This window comes from Lipotes vexillifer, unplaced genomic scaffold (assembly GCF_000442215.2).
Source record: "Lipotes vexillifer unplaced genomic scaffold, Lipotes_vexillifer_v1.1 scaffold504, whole genome shotgun sequence".
Lineage (NCBI taxonomy): Eukaryota > Metazoa > Chordata > Mammalia > Artiodactyla > Lipotidae > Lipotes > Lipotes vexillifer.
The window spans coordinates 391,238-405,848 of record NW_006785225.1 but is presented as its reverse complement, the minus strand read 5'-3'; the positions used below and the strand labels follow the sequence as shown (position 1 = coordinate 405,848).

Here is a 14,611-nt window from a genome sequence, read left to right as displayed (position 1 = left end):
GGAGGGGCGGGTGGGGGGCGGGCAGCGTAGCTGGGCCCCTCCCCGCGCCCTGGGCGGGTCCCCCGCCGCCCTAGCGCCGCCGCTGCCACCTCCCTGGGCTTGGCGCTCGGTGCTCTTCTGGTGCTCTCCCCTCAGGTGCTGCTGAGGAACCAGAGCCGGAGCCCGAGCTGGCAGCTCCGGGGGAAGATGCAGAGCCGCAGGCGGGGCCATCTGCTCGTGGCTCTCCGAGCCCCGCCGCCCCTGGGCCCCCGGCCGGCCCACTGCCTCGCATGGACCTGCCACCCGCCGGGCAGCCCCTGCGCCATCCGACCCGGGCCCGGCCGCGGCCACGGCGCCAGCACCACCACCGCCCGCCGCCGGGGGGCCCCCAGGTGAGCGCCCTACCCCCACTCCAGAGCTCGTGGAATTGGGGGTCGCGAGTGGCCCGTTCTCGCCTTACGGGTGATGGCCGGCAGGGAGGTGGGTGCCCAAGACCACCTGGTCATACTGCCGAGTTCTGGCTTCTTCCTGGCCAACCCTCCACCCCATGCTCATGCAGGGTCACGAGTGTGTGGATTTCGTTGGGGGAGTGCTTGGGTGTAGGACTCCGCCTCAGGTTGGCCGCTGCATGGGTAGATGTGCGAGAGGGGGCGTCTGTCTTATCCTTCCTCCCCCGGGGTTAATGAAAGATGCTGGGCCCCTGGCTGTGGGGACAATCCTGCGTTTACTGCACGTCTGGTGCGGGTGTGTGTGTGGGCTGGGTACTGGCTCGGGCAGTGGGCACGGGGCCAGAGGCGGGGAGGAGCTGGCTTGAGGCCCCCCAGAGGGTCTGACGCAGCAGCAGGCGCCGCTGAGCCGGCAGCAGGCTGGGTGGGGTGGGGTGGAGGGTACTGCAGGGAACTGTTTGGAGCAGAGAGGGTGGCAAGTGGGAACGTGTGACCCAGCGGGTGCGTGGGCTCTAGCCTGCTGGTGACCAGGTGGTTCAGGGTGTTTAGGATACTCTGTGGGACAAGCATGGGTGTGAACTGGATATGTCCAGGGCCAACTACAGGCGAGGGGGGTATGTGAAACCAGCATCCCTGCCCACCAGCTGCACAGTGGGAGAGCTTGTGTCAGCAGCCCTATAGGGTCACTGCAGCTCCCAAGTCCTGGACTTGCCCAGAGCCTGCCGTTGGACAAGGAAGGTGGAGAGAAGTCACAGTTGCAATCAGCCCGGAGCCCTAACCCTGTGGTGTTCCTCAGGTGCCCCCGGCCCTGCCACAGGAAGGGAATGGGCTCAGTGCCCGTGTGGACGAGGGCGTGGAGGAATTCTTCTCCAAAAGGCTGATCCATCAGGATCGCCTGTGAGTAAGGGGCAATTGCAAGGGGTGGGAGAGGGTGGAATGCTCCATGGGCCTTCCCACTTACTGCTGGCTGTCCCCACAGCTGGGCCCCCGAGGAGGACCCGGCAGCCGAGGGGGGTCCCACCCCTGTCCCCCGTACACTTCGAAAGAAGCTGGGCACTCTCTTTGCTTTCAAGAAGCCTCGTTCAACACGTGCGTCACGGCCTGATCTAGAGACCAGCCCTGGGGCAGCTCCCCGCTCTCGAAAAACCACACTTGGGGACTTGCTTCGGCCACCAGCCCGTCCTGGCCGTGGTGAGGAGGCTGGTGGGGCTGAGGGGGGCACCAGCAGCCCCGACCCTACCCGCAGGAGTCGGCCTCGATACACTCGGGAAAGCAAGGCCTACTCCATGATACTGCTACCTGCTGAGGAGGAGGAGACAACATTGGGTGCCAGACCTGACAAGGTGAGGCCTGGTGACAGGGAGTGAAGGCTCTGCAGGAACAGTGAGGGCAGTGGGCTCTCTCCCCACTCAGGTATCTCTGTCCCCAGCAGCAGCCCCTGGAGCGGGGAGACACAGAGCTGGCCCCAACCTTTGAACAGCGAGTACAAGTGATGCTGCAGAGGATCGGCGTGAGCAGAGGCAGCGGGAGTGCCGAAGGCAAGAGGAAGCAAGTGAGCTGGGAAGGGACACACGTGGGAAGTGAGGAGGCAGGTGACACGTAGCTCGTTTTATGTGGGTGATTTATGTGACCAGGAGGAGACTCATGACAGGTCTGTCGATCCTTTCCCCTCCCCACAAAAGTCATCAGAGTCAACCTTTCTTCTCTCTTCGCTTCTACCGTGACCCAGGCCACTGATACCTCCTCCTTGAAGTGGATGGTCTAACAGATGATCTAACAGACATCTGGCTTTGCCATCTGCATTTGAAACAGCAAATCCTCCAGGGGCTTCCTCTCAAGACATTGCCCTGACTCCTGATCCTGCCTCAAGGCCCAGTGGGGTCTCAGCCCTGGTCACTGCTTTCACCTCACTGCTCTCAACCCCGGTTCATCTCAGAGCCTCTACACAGGTTCCTCTGTCTGGAACTCCTCCCTGCCCCACTTCCAGCCTCTCATCCCCACCCATGGGCTACACCAGGTCCCTCTTCATCCATCCCTGTATTTCCCTGTGGGCCTTCCTTGACTCTCTTCCATGGCCCCCCTGCTAATGCCACTCTCTGATCACAGTTCCTAATAGGAACCACCACCCTATGGACTATCCCTTTAATAACTTCAGGAAAATAAGAAACACAAATGAAGTGAAACTCAGCTTGAATTTAAAAACATTAAGGTACAGAAAGTGAATCACAGAATTAATTACTTTCTGTGTCTGTGCTTGCATATGCTTCTGTGTGTTAACTGTCCACCATCACAGACTGAGCTCCAAGAGGACCAGGACTGGGTTTGCCATGTTCTTGCCCAGCCCACGGTGGGCATTTAGTGGCGGTTATAACAAGAATGAATAAAAGGACACGGCTAGCACGAAGGTGGGACAGGATCAAGCTTAACTTCCCTATTTATTTCCTACAGAGCAAAGATGGAGAGATCAAGAAGGCTGGCTCGGATGGTAAGTGGGACCCTGGGCTAGGGCAGTACATTTTTGGGGAGGAGGAGATAGTCCCCAAGGGGTTTGCTCTCCCTGGCAGAAGAGTGGGAATAGCCATGTTTTTCCTCCCCTCACTAAGCCTAAGTCCCCAGCCCTGCCTTTGCAGGTGACATTATGGACAGTTCCACAGAGGCTCCTCCCATCTCGATCAAGTCCCGCACCCACTCTGTGTCTGCTGGTGAGTATGTTGGGGGTCATGCAGGGACAGGCTGGAGGGGATCTCAAACCATTCGTCAGGTTCACTTCCGACGCCTGGCCCGGGTCTTGGCTGACACCATTCTCCCTGCAGACCCTTCATGCAGACCTGGTCCAGGGAGCCAGGGGCCCGAGTGTGCCACCTGGAAGACACTAGGGCAGCAGCTGAATGCAGAGCTCAGGGGCCGTGGCTGGGGTCAACAGGATGGTCCGGGCCCCCCCTCCCCTTGTCCCAGCCCAAGCCCCCGAAGAGCCAGCCCCTCCCCAGACAGCCTGGGCCTCCCAGAGGATTCTTGCTTAGGCTCCAGGAATGAAGGTAAGCAGGTACCCTAGACCCCACCCAATACTGGGCCAGGGCCTGGAGGAGTCCCTGCTGGGAACTCAGCTCCTCTGGGGACCCTGAAGGTGGGAGGCAAGGGCTGGAGCGGGGGCAGCTGTTGGGACCATACCCTGATACCCTGGCCTCCCCCAGATGGCCAGCTGAGGCCGAGGCCTCTCTTGGCGGGTCGACGAGCAGTGTCTGTGCATGAGGACCAGCTCCAGGCCCCTGTTGGTGAGGGGAGACACCTCCATGTGTGCTTGAGTGCAGGAGGAGATGGGGGAGGGGGGGCTCCCTTCGAGGCTCGGAGGGGGCCACCAGTGGCGTGAGGGGTTGAGAAATCAGGGAGCCAGAGGCCAGGAGCAAGGGTCTGAGAAGCCCTTCCTGCTAGCCCTGGATCTACCTCCACAAAAGCAACCTCTGCCAGGGGTGGGAGGATGCTGGGGAAGGGGGAGGTTCTGAAAGCAAGTGTGCGTGGGGGTCGAGGACAGGCAGCAAGCCCTTAGCAACCCTCCCCAAGTCTCTCTGTATCCCTCAGAACGGCCCCGGAGGCTGCAGCGCTCCCCTGTCCTCAAGCGCAGGCCAAAGCTTGAGGCACCTCCATCTCCAAGCATAGGTAAAGGGGGCTGGATGGAGCCAGCTGGGTGGACGGCAGGACTGCTCAGTCCAGTCCTAACCCTTCCTCTCTCCCTGTGCAGGATCTGGCCTTGGAGCCGAGCCTCTACCCCCACAGTCTACAGAGCCCTCAGGCCCTGAGCGGAGCCCACCATCCCCAGCCACAGACCAAAGAGGCGGCGGCCCCAACCCCTGACCTTCTCCTTTCCTGCCGCATGAGATTATTTTATTAAAAAACTTAAAGGAAGCTAGTGTGAAGCCCTGTTTATCCACCCCCAGGCACGGACCTGTGCTCGTATCCTCCCACGTGCTCACATGACCCCTCACACCTGGGTTAGTTCAGCCTCTGGCTGTGGCTCCATCAGAAAGTGCAAGGCCCAGGCCACAAGCTGGGGAGGGAGCCTGGGAAGAGAACCATGGTTGTAGGCCAATGGAGACTGGGACGGGTAACCAAGAGAGTGGGGGCACCCCCAGGCACTCACCTGACAGCTTGGATCTGGGCACACAGGGAGGGGCAGGGTGGCTCGTACTCATATTGGAAGGCAGAACCGTCACGATGCCTCTTTGTGGGGTCCTGACGGGGGGGGGGTATTGTGTCTGGAGAGGGGCCAAAACGGCCCCTAACCTCATCCAAGGCTACCCCCAGCCCAGCCCCATTCTACCCTCCAGTTGTAAGGGGTGCTATGCTCACCCAGACAGAGCTGGACTCCAGGGCTTCCTTGGTGGTTCTTGTCCTTGGAGAGTGCTGCCAAGTCTTAGGGGGTAACCCTAGCTCCTTGAACTCCAGACTAGGTCTCTGGGCCATGGTTACAGGGGCTTGGTGTAGACTGGGGACATGGCCAAGGGGTGACAGACTTGGGGTGCAGCTCAGGGGTGGGGAGTTGGGTACATGGCTGGGGTGTGGGGAACTGGGGGGCAGGGGGCCATGGGCTGAGCAGATGGCTGACAGGGGCTGGGAGCTGCCCTTCTGCGCTGGGTCTGGAGCAGCCAAGGGCAAGGCAGGCAGAAGGCTGATACTGGCACCACTTTCCTCTGACAGCATGTGGCTGGGTAGGGCAGGGGTTCCTGAGGAGAAAGGGGACTCACCATGGGCACAGATCTCTCAGCTCAGACTAGCTGAATGACCTGTGAACATAGGCCTGCAGGAACTGTGTTCACCCCCCCACCCAGCTGTGCACCCTTTCACAGCATCCTGTGTAGCCCAAGCATCTAACTGATAGCACCAAGAACATGGGGCCTGAGCACCAGCTTACCTGAGGAACTGGGTGAGGAAGGAGGAGAGGAGATGAGAGTCAGCGATAGGTCCTGTAGAGCCGGGTGTGGTGGGGGTAGCTCAGGGCCTGGCGGTCAGGGGAGGCTTATCAGCACGGAGGGCACTGGGCATGCAGGCACTCCCCTCTTGACCTCTCCAGTCCTCCTTACCCTGTGCCCTCTGACCTGGGCCCAGAGAGCTCAGGATTTGCTGGTCATTCTCAGAAATGCGCAGCCATAGGCTGGGGACAGAGTACACAGCTTCTCCCTGTAGGACGAGAACATTCAGTTTGGCCCTTGCCCAACTCCCCACTCCGACATTTCCCAAGAGAAGCCCCAGACTGACCGTGGCTCTGCAGCGTGAGGCCGCCCAGCGGGTAAGGGGGGTTGCTGTGCAAGGGCCTGCCAGCATCAGACAGCTCTCAGCCAGGCTCACTAGCGCCCCCCGATGCTCCTGGTCCTCCTCTACCTCATCCAGTAGTTGGGACAGTGAAAGGCCTAGGGACGGAGGACCGGGGGACGGGCTGAAGCTCAAAGAAGAGGAACGGGGGTGGGGAGAAGAGCTTATTAAGGAAGCAGGGGGGTGATGGCTGGAGAGATCACTCTACAGGAAGTATGGGCAACTGGCCAACCCCTATAAGTACCTGCACTGGGGGAGGTGGACTCTGAAAGGTGCTCCCTAGAGAAACAGAGGGAACAAGCCTGAGAAAAAATCCTGAAGCCTATCTGATAACACAGATTTTCTATTCCCTGACCGAAACACACCTGACCCAAGAGCCCAACCCCAAACTCACTCCAAGCAGTCATAGAGCTTTTTCCGCACATCCGGGTCCTGGTTGCTGGGAAGGAGAAGTAGTAGGCAGTCAGTATAACTAGGAACGCAAGGCCTATGCCAACGCCAGCCAGGCCTGGGTGGGGAGTACAGCTGGAGGATGGAGGCATCACTTACCAACCAGTCACCCGTTCCCGGGGTTGCTCCGTGGGCAGCAGGCTGAAGCGGTCCACCTGGAGGTAGAACTCCGCGGGCTGGAGGGATGAGTTCAGGGACCGGGTTTCAGGAGTTGTCAGGAAGTCGGGCCCAGTAACCCACCGAAGCCAGCCTCACACTCACCGCGCCTCCCTCGGCGACTTGGACGCGGACCCCGCAGTTTTGCAGTAGCAGCAGCCGGCCTTCTGCCCCTCGAAAGCCGAACTCCTTCTCCTCCCTGCAGCGAGCGCGATCCTCACTAACGCGCTTGCCTGAACACTGCCCCGCCCGCCTGGGGCCCGCCCGCCTGAGGCCCGCCTGCCTGGGACCCGCCCGCCTGAAACCCGCCCACTTCGGGCTCAAGGCTCGTGCTCTCCCACCGGATTCCAATCTTCCCCGGCTCCGCGGAGCCTCTCTCACCAGTCCGAGGCGTTCAGAGCCTCCCGCGTCACCAAGCATCGAATACTGTGGGTCCCGTCGGACACAAGTAGCGTGGCCCCTTCAAACGTGTCGGGAGCGCGGGACGGGCCCGGGGCCTCGGCCTCCTGCAGTACCTGACGGCGACGACCTGCGTCAAACCCACCGCAAGGGGCCCAGCACTGGTCTCCGGGCCCTGAGAAGGGGGTGGGGACTCACCTTGAGCAGCTGCCCCGCCCGCGGGCTTGAGAGTGCCTCTGACCCTAGAACCAGCTCTCGTATCCAAGGCCGCAGGACCAGACTCCCCAAGCCTGCCATTCCCGCCGCCGTTACCAGCCGAGCAACCCTGGACCGCGTTTCCCGCGGGCGCTGCGGCCCCGCCTCTCCTCGGAAGAGGAAACGTACGGCGGCTGGGCGGGACCTGAGGTCGAGGTCCCGCCCATGAGCGTGGCGCGCGTGCGCACGAGCGCGTCCTATTCGGGAACTTGTCGGCAGACCCGTGTTGGTTCAACTGTATGCTGTCCTGCTTACTCTTACCCGAGCATCTCTCCAAGCAGCGGCCGGGCGTTTGCGCCGTTCTTCAAGACTCCTGTGGCACTGGGCAGGAAGGGGCCAAGGGCTGGCTCCGATGGAGTGGGAGGGATCTGGGGCCTGAGGCTGCAGCCAAGGGTGGTCCGAGTGGGTGGCTCAAAGCCACTTCAACGCCTGTGACCCCAAGGGGTTCAGCAATTATTTGTTGCGACTCAGTTTCCTCATCTACAAAATGTGCGGTATTGTTAGGCCAGTGGAAATAAAACCACTGGTGCCGCAGTGGTTAAGAATCCGCCTGCAAATGCAGGGGACACGGGTTCGAACCCTGGTCCAGGGTCCTACATGCCTCTGAGCAACTAAGCCCGTGCGCCACAACCTGAGCCTGCGCTCTAGAGCCTGCAAATGCAGGGGACACGGGTTCGAACCCTGGTCCAGGGTCCTACATGCCTCTGAGCAACTAAGCCCGTGCGCCACAACTACTGAGCCTGCGCTCTAGAGCCCGTGAGCCACAACTACTGAGCCCGCGTGCCACAACCACTGGAGCCCGTGCTCCACAAGAGAAGCCACCGCAATCGGAAGCCTGCCCACTGCGACGAAAGAGTAGCCCCCGCTTGCGGCAACTAGAGAAAACCCGCGCCCTGCAACAAAGACCCAACACAGCCAAAAAATAATTAATTTAAAAAAAGATTAACATGATAAATTACAAAAAAAAGCACACAGCATTCAACAAATACTTCCCTCTCCCTTTGGATTGGCCAAGCCCCTCCCCCAGATTCCCGGGACGCGGGGACCGTAGCGTAATGACGTAAAGGACGCAAAGATTCTCCCACCCTTATCTCCGTTTCCTAGGAAACGTGGACTCCGCGTTCAACTCCCCGTCGCTGCCCTCTTGACGTCACGGTCCGGACAGGAGGGCGGGGCGAGTGCTACCGCCAGGGGCGGGGCGGCGCGGGCCGGCCGGGCTGTGCACCTGCACCTCTGCGGTCCGCCTGGAGCATCATCCCCGGCCCGCCTGGCCCCGCCATGGCCAGGCCGCAGAGGACTCCGGCACGCAGTCCCGACAGCATCGTCGAGGTGAAGAGCAAAGTAAGGGCCCCTCCAGCCCCGGCTCCGGCCTCGGCCCTAGGCGCTTCCAATTCCCTCATTCTCCCCTTCCTGACTCCTTGGTCCCCACCACCTTTTTCTCTCCTCCATCCTCCACGTCCCATTCTCCGGCTTTTCTTCTCGCTTTCCCCCATCCATCCTCCTTCCTTCTACTGCCGGCCTCAAGAGTCCCTCTGTGGCCTGGGTACCTGAGGGCGGGGAGAAGACCTTGGACAGCGTCCCTTGTACTGGGTGCAAGGCTGCAGCTGTTGTGAAGCCCCCCCGTCTTTCTCACCCCTGCCACCTTCGGACCCGTGGTGAGAAAGGGCACGGACTCCATCCTAACCCCTCCCCGCCCCCCCACCCCGGCCTCCAGTTTGATGCCGAGTTCCGACGCTTCGCGCTGCCCCGCGCTTCGGTGAGCGGCTTCCAAGAGTTCTCTCGGTTGCTGCGTGCGGTACACCAGATCCCGGGCCTGGACGTGCTGCTTGGCTATACGGATGCTCACGGCAACCTACTGCCCCTCACCAACGACGACAGCCTGCACCGGGCCCTGGCCAGTGGGCCCCCGCCGCTGCGCCTGCTAGTGCAGAAGCGGGGTGAGGAGGATGGGGTACAGTGGGCAGCCTCTGTGGGGTAGGGTGACAGGGCAAGTCTAGAAGGGTTAGTCCATGCCCAGTGTGCCCAGGCTTCACCCTCTGCAGTCCCTGCCCTTGGCCTGACCTCCAAGTGGCAGGAAGTAGCTACAGTGCCCCCTTCCTCAGGCCTTGGCCTGATGGAAAAGGGCCCAAATGGGAAAGCAGGGTCTCTGATCTCAGCGTCCCCCTCTCCTGCAGCAGAAGCTGATTCCAGTGGCCTGGCCTTTGCCTCCAACTCTCTGCAGCAGCGCAAGAAAGGGCTCCTACTTCGGCCAGTGGCATCCCTGTGCACGCGGCCACCGCTGCTAATCAGCCTGCCACAAGATTTCCGCCAGGTTTCTTCAGTCATAGATGTGGACCTACTGCCTGAGACTCACCGACGGGTGCGGCTGCATAAGCATGGTTCCGACCGCCCCCTGGGTTTCTACATCCGAGATGGCACAAGTGTGCGCGTAGCTCCCCAGGGCCTGGAACGGGTTCCAGGCATCTTCATCTCCCGCCTGGTACGAGGGGGCCTGGCTGAGAGTACAGGGCTGCTGGCAGTCAGTGATGAGATCCTCGAGGTCAATGGCATTGAGGTAGCTGGGAAGACCTTGGACCAAGTGACAGACATGATGGTCGCGAACAGCCACAACCTCATTGTCACTGTCAAGCCAGCCAATCAGCGCAATAATGTGGTGCGTGGGGCATCTGGGCGTCTGACAGGACCTCCTTCTGCTGGGCCTGGGCCTGCTGAGCCTGATAGCGACGATGACAGCAGTGATCTGATCATTGAGAACCGCGAGCCTCCCTGTTCCAATGGGCTGTCTCAGGGGCCTCCATGCTGGGACCTGCGCCCAAGCCGCCTACTTCCTGATGCCCGCAGCTCTCTGCCCTCCGTGGATGATCAGGAGCAGGCCAGCTCTGGCTGGGGGAGTAGCATTCAAGGAGATGGTAGTGGCTTCAGCCTCTGACAGGCAAAGATGCAGCCCCTTGCCCTTCCCGGCTGCTGGGACATGGCAGGGACTTCCCCAGTGGGTTTTTTTAGCTTGCTCATGGGGCCCTCTCAGTCTGGGGAACATTAAAGGTTTTCTACAAATGCAGTTATGGTCCTTCTGTTTCCCAGCCCTAGCCTCCTCCTTGATCCCACAATCTTGCCTTCTGGCCTGGACATGAGGCAGGAGTGGAGGAGTGATAAGGGCAGCAGAGAAACCTTCCTGTAGTCAAGCAGCAGGAAGGACACCAGGCTTGGCATTTCTAGGGTAAGCTCAGCTCTTATGGAAACAAACCCCACTGTGTACAAAAGGTTTAATTTTGACAAAGGGGTTTAAGAGGCTGGGATGGCCCTTCCACAGCCACCAGTGACTGGGAAGAGTGCTCTGGGGATACTGCCCACCCACTGCTCCTGTCTTCGAACTCCACTCTATGACGGGGCCCAGTCCTGCCCTTTATAACCATGTAGCGATCCTCAGTGAGACCCCTGACTCTATCCCCATAAAAGGGCTCAGGCATCCATCTTCACAAAGACCTTGGGGCGGGAAAAGATCTTGATGGCCTCCTCTACCTGCATCAGCTTCCGGTCCAGATCAGCACGATGGCTCTGGGCTCTCAGTGAATCCGCCCCAGCAGGCAACAGCACCAGCTCACGCAGCAGCTGGCTCTGGCCTACAGGGGCCCCAGGAACAGTAAGTGCTGGGCAGGGGTGCATGGTCCCCAGTGGGTTCCCCATCCAGCTTCCTTTGGCCACATACTCACTCTGGAGCAGATTGCTCAGTGTCTCCAGCCGCTGGTTCTCAGGCATGCAAGTGTGGCCAGGGGGCATGGCCGGGTCCGGCTGGCTGTGCTGACGGGCCTCAGCCTCCTGCCGCCACAGATCCCTGCGCTCCAACAAGCTGCGATGCAACAGACTCAGGATTGATGATCCCAGGGCAGACGTTGGCTCCCACCCACCATAAGCGTCCCTTACCCTGGGTGTTGGGCAGTAGGACCTACTAATGGGGAACGTGACCCTTCTGTGTGGCGTTGTAGTGCTCCTGGGCCTGCCGTTGCTGCTCCAGCACCTGTGCCAGGACTTGCAGCGAGCGAGAATGACGCCGGGGGGCCCTCTTGGCAGTGCGAGCATTGTGGGTAATGAAGTCCACACTTGGGCCTGGGCCCTGCAGGACACGGCAAGCTTGATGAAGTAGCACTGTGTTGTGCCCCTGAACCTCCCCAGGATCCCTGCCCTACCTCCCAGCCCTCACACATCCTCTCACCTTAGCATTGGGACCTGGTGGGGTTAGCTGGGGACTGGGGACATGGGGTGGTGGGAACCCAGGGCCACAACGGGAATGTGCCCTCAGGAAGTGGGCAGGCTCTGTCCCAGAGGCAGGGCTGGGGTCCTGTAGGCCAAGGCATAGCAGAGGGATCAGTCCGGCTGAGGTCAGGGTGTCAAGCCATAAGACCAAGCCTCTGCCCTTCCTGCCTTTCAGGATCTTTCTCTATCACCAGTCCTCTGGAATTGGCCTCCTTCGTCATGAAGGAGCACTTCTCCTCATCAGCATTTAAACGTGTGTTTCTCACATCTTTAAAAAAACAAATACCCCTCCTTCTATCCCAGTCCTGGCTTCAGCCACCATTTCTTTTTTCTTTCCTTCCTAGCCAAGATTTCTGGCTCTGTCCCCACCAAGGTCACCAACAGCTGGTCTCCAAGCCCTCAAATCCAGGGTCACTTCCCTGGTCTCATCATCCTCAGCCAGATCCTCAATAACTCCTGGGTCTCACTCCTGACATACACATCTGATTCTCCATCTGCTTGCTGGACATATTCCCACTCCCTGCGAGTCCCATAAATGCTTCTGATTCAACACATCCACATATGACCTTATTGTCTTTTCTCTCAATCCTGCCTCTCTGTCTCAGACCCGTGGATAGAGAAGTGGTGCCACTATCTACCCAGATAGAATCCTACCACCATACATACCCCTGCCCCTGCCCTTCCCATTGTCCTTAGAAATAAAGGTAAGAAGTGGATTATGTGGCCCTTTATGATGTGGGCACAGGTGACTTCTCGGCCTAACCTCACGCTCTTCTTCCCTCACAGTGAATTGAATACAGCATCCCCACTGCCCACACCCCCTCTGGTCTTAGGACTTCTGTCTGTGAGGTTCCATCTCTATAGAATGTTCTCCTCCATCCTCCCCTGGCCTAATTCCTACTTGCCCCTCAGAATCACCCAGCCATCATCACTTCTGAGAAAGCCCCCCAGCCCCACTCTGCGGCAGAACCAGCTATCTCTTAGTCCCCTGTTACCTTAGTTCCCTGCGGTTTTCCACCCTCCTCATAACTCAGATCAGAGTATAATTGTCAAAAAGATGGGCGATACTTCTGGCTGCCTGAGGCAGGTACCTGCAGCTGGGCCTTGACATGGGACTTCACTTTGTCATACTTGGGTGAGCGCCAGAGAGCCTTCAGGGGCCTGGACTGGTCCTGCTCCCGGCTGTGCTCCTGCTCACGGAAGCGCCTCTGGATCTCCCTGATCCGCCTCAGGTTCTCCTTCTCATGGTCTTTAGGGTCCTTCCCTGGGGAAAAGATGTTGCCAGGCTCTGCCCTACATACAGCCCATGCAATCCAACTCACAACAGTGAACACACAGGCCCACAGCCTGCCTCCCACAGAAAGATCTCCCTGACATCTCCATCTAAGTCCACCTCGTCACCTTGTTCCCTTCCTCACACAGTAATTATCTTCTTCTATTCCTGATGATTTTCTACATTTTTTATTGCGAAGTATACCATTAATCATCTTGCATATCATATTCACCAGTTCACTTGTTTATTGTCTCTCATCTTGACTCGATGATGCTCTTCTCCAACTTTGTTTTCCTAGCACCTACAGGGCCTGGCACACAGGAGACACTCAAGAAACAACCTTTCATTGATGCATGAATTCATGAAGCTGAGCTATGGGTTTTCTGGGGGATACCCCATCTAGTCCTCTCCTGCGAGGAAGAAGAGAGGACTTTTATAGTCTAGTCGGGGAAACTAACAGTCAGAGAGGTAAAGCCTGAGCCTTCCTCAGGGAAGGAGAAGCAGCTGCTTTTGATCTCAGCTTTGCCTTCAGACTCGCCTCGTCCCTTCTGTCCATAACTTACTCTTGGGAGAGGCCCCTGGGCCTAGGGAGATACCCCCGAGCTGCAGCAGCACGCCACCCACGCCGCGCCGGGCACGCTCCAGGATTTCTCGGGCTACGGCACCGATGCGGGGGCCGCGGGGAGGGGTGGCGTCTAGGTCGGGGTCCGGAGTCAGCAGGCCCAACTTCAGCGCGCTTCCCTCAAGGCGCCCTTGGGCTGAGAGGCCAGACGGGGCGGAGCGCGGAGTTCAATGGTGGAGCTGGGCCCGACCCTTGCTCTGGCTTCGCCAGGGTGAGGCACCCCACAACTCACCTGAGGCCGGCCGCCGGTAGTAGTCAGGACAGAGCGTAGGGTCTGGGGGGATGGGCCCCGAGATGCGGGACGGACCCTCGCACATGCCGCCGTCGTCCTTCTGCAACAATGCACCGAGGCCTGCCGGGCTACGCATCTCCGGCCCCGAACCCCTTCCTCAGCCCAGTACCTCCTCCCTGGACCCGGACCCGGGCCCTGACCCCAGCTGTGCCGCCTTGCCTGCGTTCCCGGCCCTCGCCCCGCCTCCCGACCCTGGCCTGCGCTCGCCACCTCCGCTCTCAGCCCACTTCCTGCCCCGTTGGCAGCCCCTCACCCGGGAAGGGTACTCACCCGAGCAGTTTCACCGCCCACTGCCGCCACCCGACCTCTTTGCTGTTGCCAGGTAACAATGGTTTCCGTCCCTGAGGTCAGGGGCCAATGCCCCCTGGCGCAAAGCCTTCTGGGGCTTGTAGTTCCAACTGAGGGTGGGGCCAGACCGGTTGCCAGTTGCCCTTCGCAACCCGGCCCTTCTCCGGGGTCAGCTCAAGGTCTACCAGTCTAGGGTCCGCCCTCCACCTCCCACTCCCCACGTCCCCCAAGCAACCGTCGAGGATGCGCTGATCCTCCGCAGCCATGGCCTCAGCAGGGGCTGAGAAGCGGCCAGGGGCCGAAGAGGGAACAGCATTGGAGCAGTCACAGCTTACGGAGGTGCCTGGTGGCCATGCGCAGAATTCTGAGGTGACCATTAGGCTGTCTAGCCTTCAAACACTTGGCCACAGAGCTTTAGGAGACCAGCTTCTGTGCAATGGCCCCCTAACTGCCAGGACAGGCTCCACAGCCTGGGAGGGGCATGGGGTGGTGCCCTTCATCCATATTTGGTATCTAATGGCTGATCCCTGTATCCTTTGCCTGGCCATGGTGACCAGTTACCTATGTGTCACCTCTAGTGTCTAGTTATGGGAGACCAGTGCCTGGTGCCAGCCCATGAAGCCTGCCAAACCCAGGGTGAAGACAAGTGTCCAACAGGGCCAGTCTCAGAGCCAAAGATCCAGGAGGAAAGACACAAGCTGGAGGAAGAGAGGCACAAGCCAGAGGTGCAGGCACTAGAGGAGAGAGGCCCCAGGCCTATGGCCTCCATTATGAGGACCAGTCGTGGTCTGAAGAGGAAGCTGGTCAAGTGAGGGGGCTTTCAGAGGGAAGAAGCTGAAGGGCTGGGGAGGTGGAATGGGGGTGGATTCCGTAGGATTCCTAAATCGGGCATTCCT

At 59.8% G+C, this 14,611-nt stretch overlaps 5 protein-coding genes across 6 annotated transcripts in view; 3 read left to right on the top strand and 2 right to left on the bottom strand.

Annotated features, from left to right (window-relative positions):
• The window catches only part of CARMIL2 (capping protein regulator and myosin 1 linker 2), a 12,845-nt gene extending 8,571 nt beyond the window's left edge, over window positions 1-4,274 (top strand). Inside the window, exons 30-38 of the mRNA XM_007457275.1 lie at window positions 136-371; window positions 1,222-1,322; window positions 1,405-1,768; window positions 1,855-1,977; window positions 2,874-2,910; window positions 3,056-3,127; window positions 3,239-3,460; window positions 4,002-4,079; window positions 4,162-4,274. Coding sequence (XP_007457337.1) covers window positions 136-371; window positions 1,222-1,322; window positions 1,405-1,768; window positions 1,855-1,977; window positions 2,874-2,910; window positions 3,056-3,127; window positions 3,239-3,460; window positions 4,002-4,079; window positions 4,162-4,274 — 1,346 coding nt within the window. The remainder of the gene's footprint in view (window positions 1-135; window positions 372-1,221; window positions 1,323-1,404; window positions 1,769-1,854; window positions 1,978-2,873; window positions 2,911-3,055; window positions 3,128-3,238; window positions 3,461-4,001; window positions 4,080-4,161) is intronic.
• Window positions 4,275-4,401: 127 nt separating this feature from the next.
• Window positions 4,402-7,094, bottom strand: ACD (ACD shelterin complex subunit and telomerase recruitment factor). Its single transcript, XM_007457274.1, has 12 exons — window positions 6,933-7,094; window positions 6,717-6,850; window positions 6,441-6,534; window positions 6,279-6,355; window positions 6,124-6,168; window positions 5,974-6,008; window positions 5,676-5,827; window positions 5,501-5,597; window positions 5,332-5,418; window positions 4,770-5,143; window positions 4,561-4,652; window positions 4,402-4,480 (listed from the first exon to the last, which is right to left on the bottom strand). The coding sequence occupies exons 1-12, from the start codon at window positions 7,029-7,031 to the stop codon at window positions 4,402-4,404; spliced, it is 1,365 nt and encodes a 454-aa protein (XP_007457336.1). The 5' UTR covers window positions 7,032-7,094.
• A 963-nt stretch (window positions 7,095-8,057) lies between these two features.
• PARD6A (par-6 family cell polarity regulator alpha) lies at window positions 8,058-10,049 on the top strand. Of its 2 annotated transcripts, none has more exons than XM_007457272.1 (3): window positions 8,058-8,330; window positions 8,704-8,926; window positions 9,164-10,049. In XM_007457272.1, the coding sequence occupies exons 1-3, from the start codon at window positions 8,268-8,270 to the stop codon at window positions 9,916-9,918; spliced, it is 1,041 nt and encodes a 346-aa protein (XP_007457334.1). In that variant the 5' UTR covers window positions 8,058-8,267; the 3' UTR covers window positions 9,919-10,049. The 2 variants fall into 2 exon arrangements, with proteins under 2 accessions (XP_007457334.1, XP_007457335.1); XM_007457273.1 differs by having other exon boundaries at window positions 8,187-8,330; window positions 9,167-10,049.
• A 188-nt stretch (window positions 10,050-10,237) lies between these two features.
• Window positions 10,238-13,503, bottom strand: ENKD1 (enkurin domain containing 1). The gene is made up of 7 exons (XM_007457271.1): window positions 13,368-13,503; window positions 13,077-13,271; window positions 12,332-12,504; window positions 11,200-11,325; window positions 10,937-11,100; window positions 10,700-10,836; window positions 10,238-10,609 (listed from the first exon to the last, which is right to left on the bottom strand). Exons 1-7 carry the CDS (start codon window positions 13,501-13,503, stop codon window positions 10,449-10,451), a joined length of 1,092 nt encoding a protein of 363 aa, XP_007457333.1. The 3' UTR covers window positions 10,238-10,448.
• A 476-nt stretch (window positions 13,504-13,979) lies between these two features.
• The window catches only part of CUNH16orf86 (chromosome unknown C16orf86 homolog), a 1,812-nt gene continuing 1,180 nt past the window's right edge, over window positions 13,980-14,611 (top strand). Inside the window, 2 exon segments of the mRNA XM_007457270.1 lie at window positions 13,980-14,084; window positions 14,294-14,523. Of these exon segments, the coding sequence (XP_007457332.1) occupies window positions 13,980-14,084; window positions 14,294-14,523 (335 nt within the window).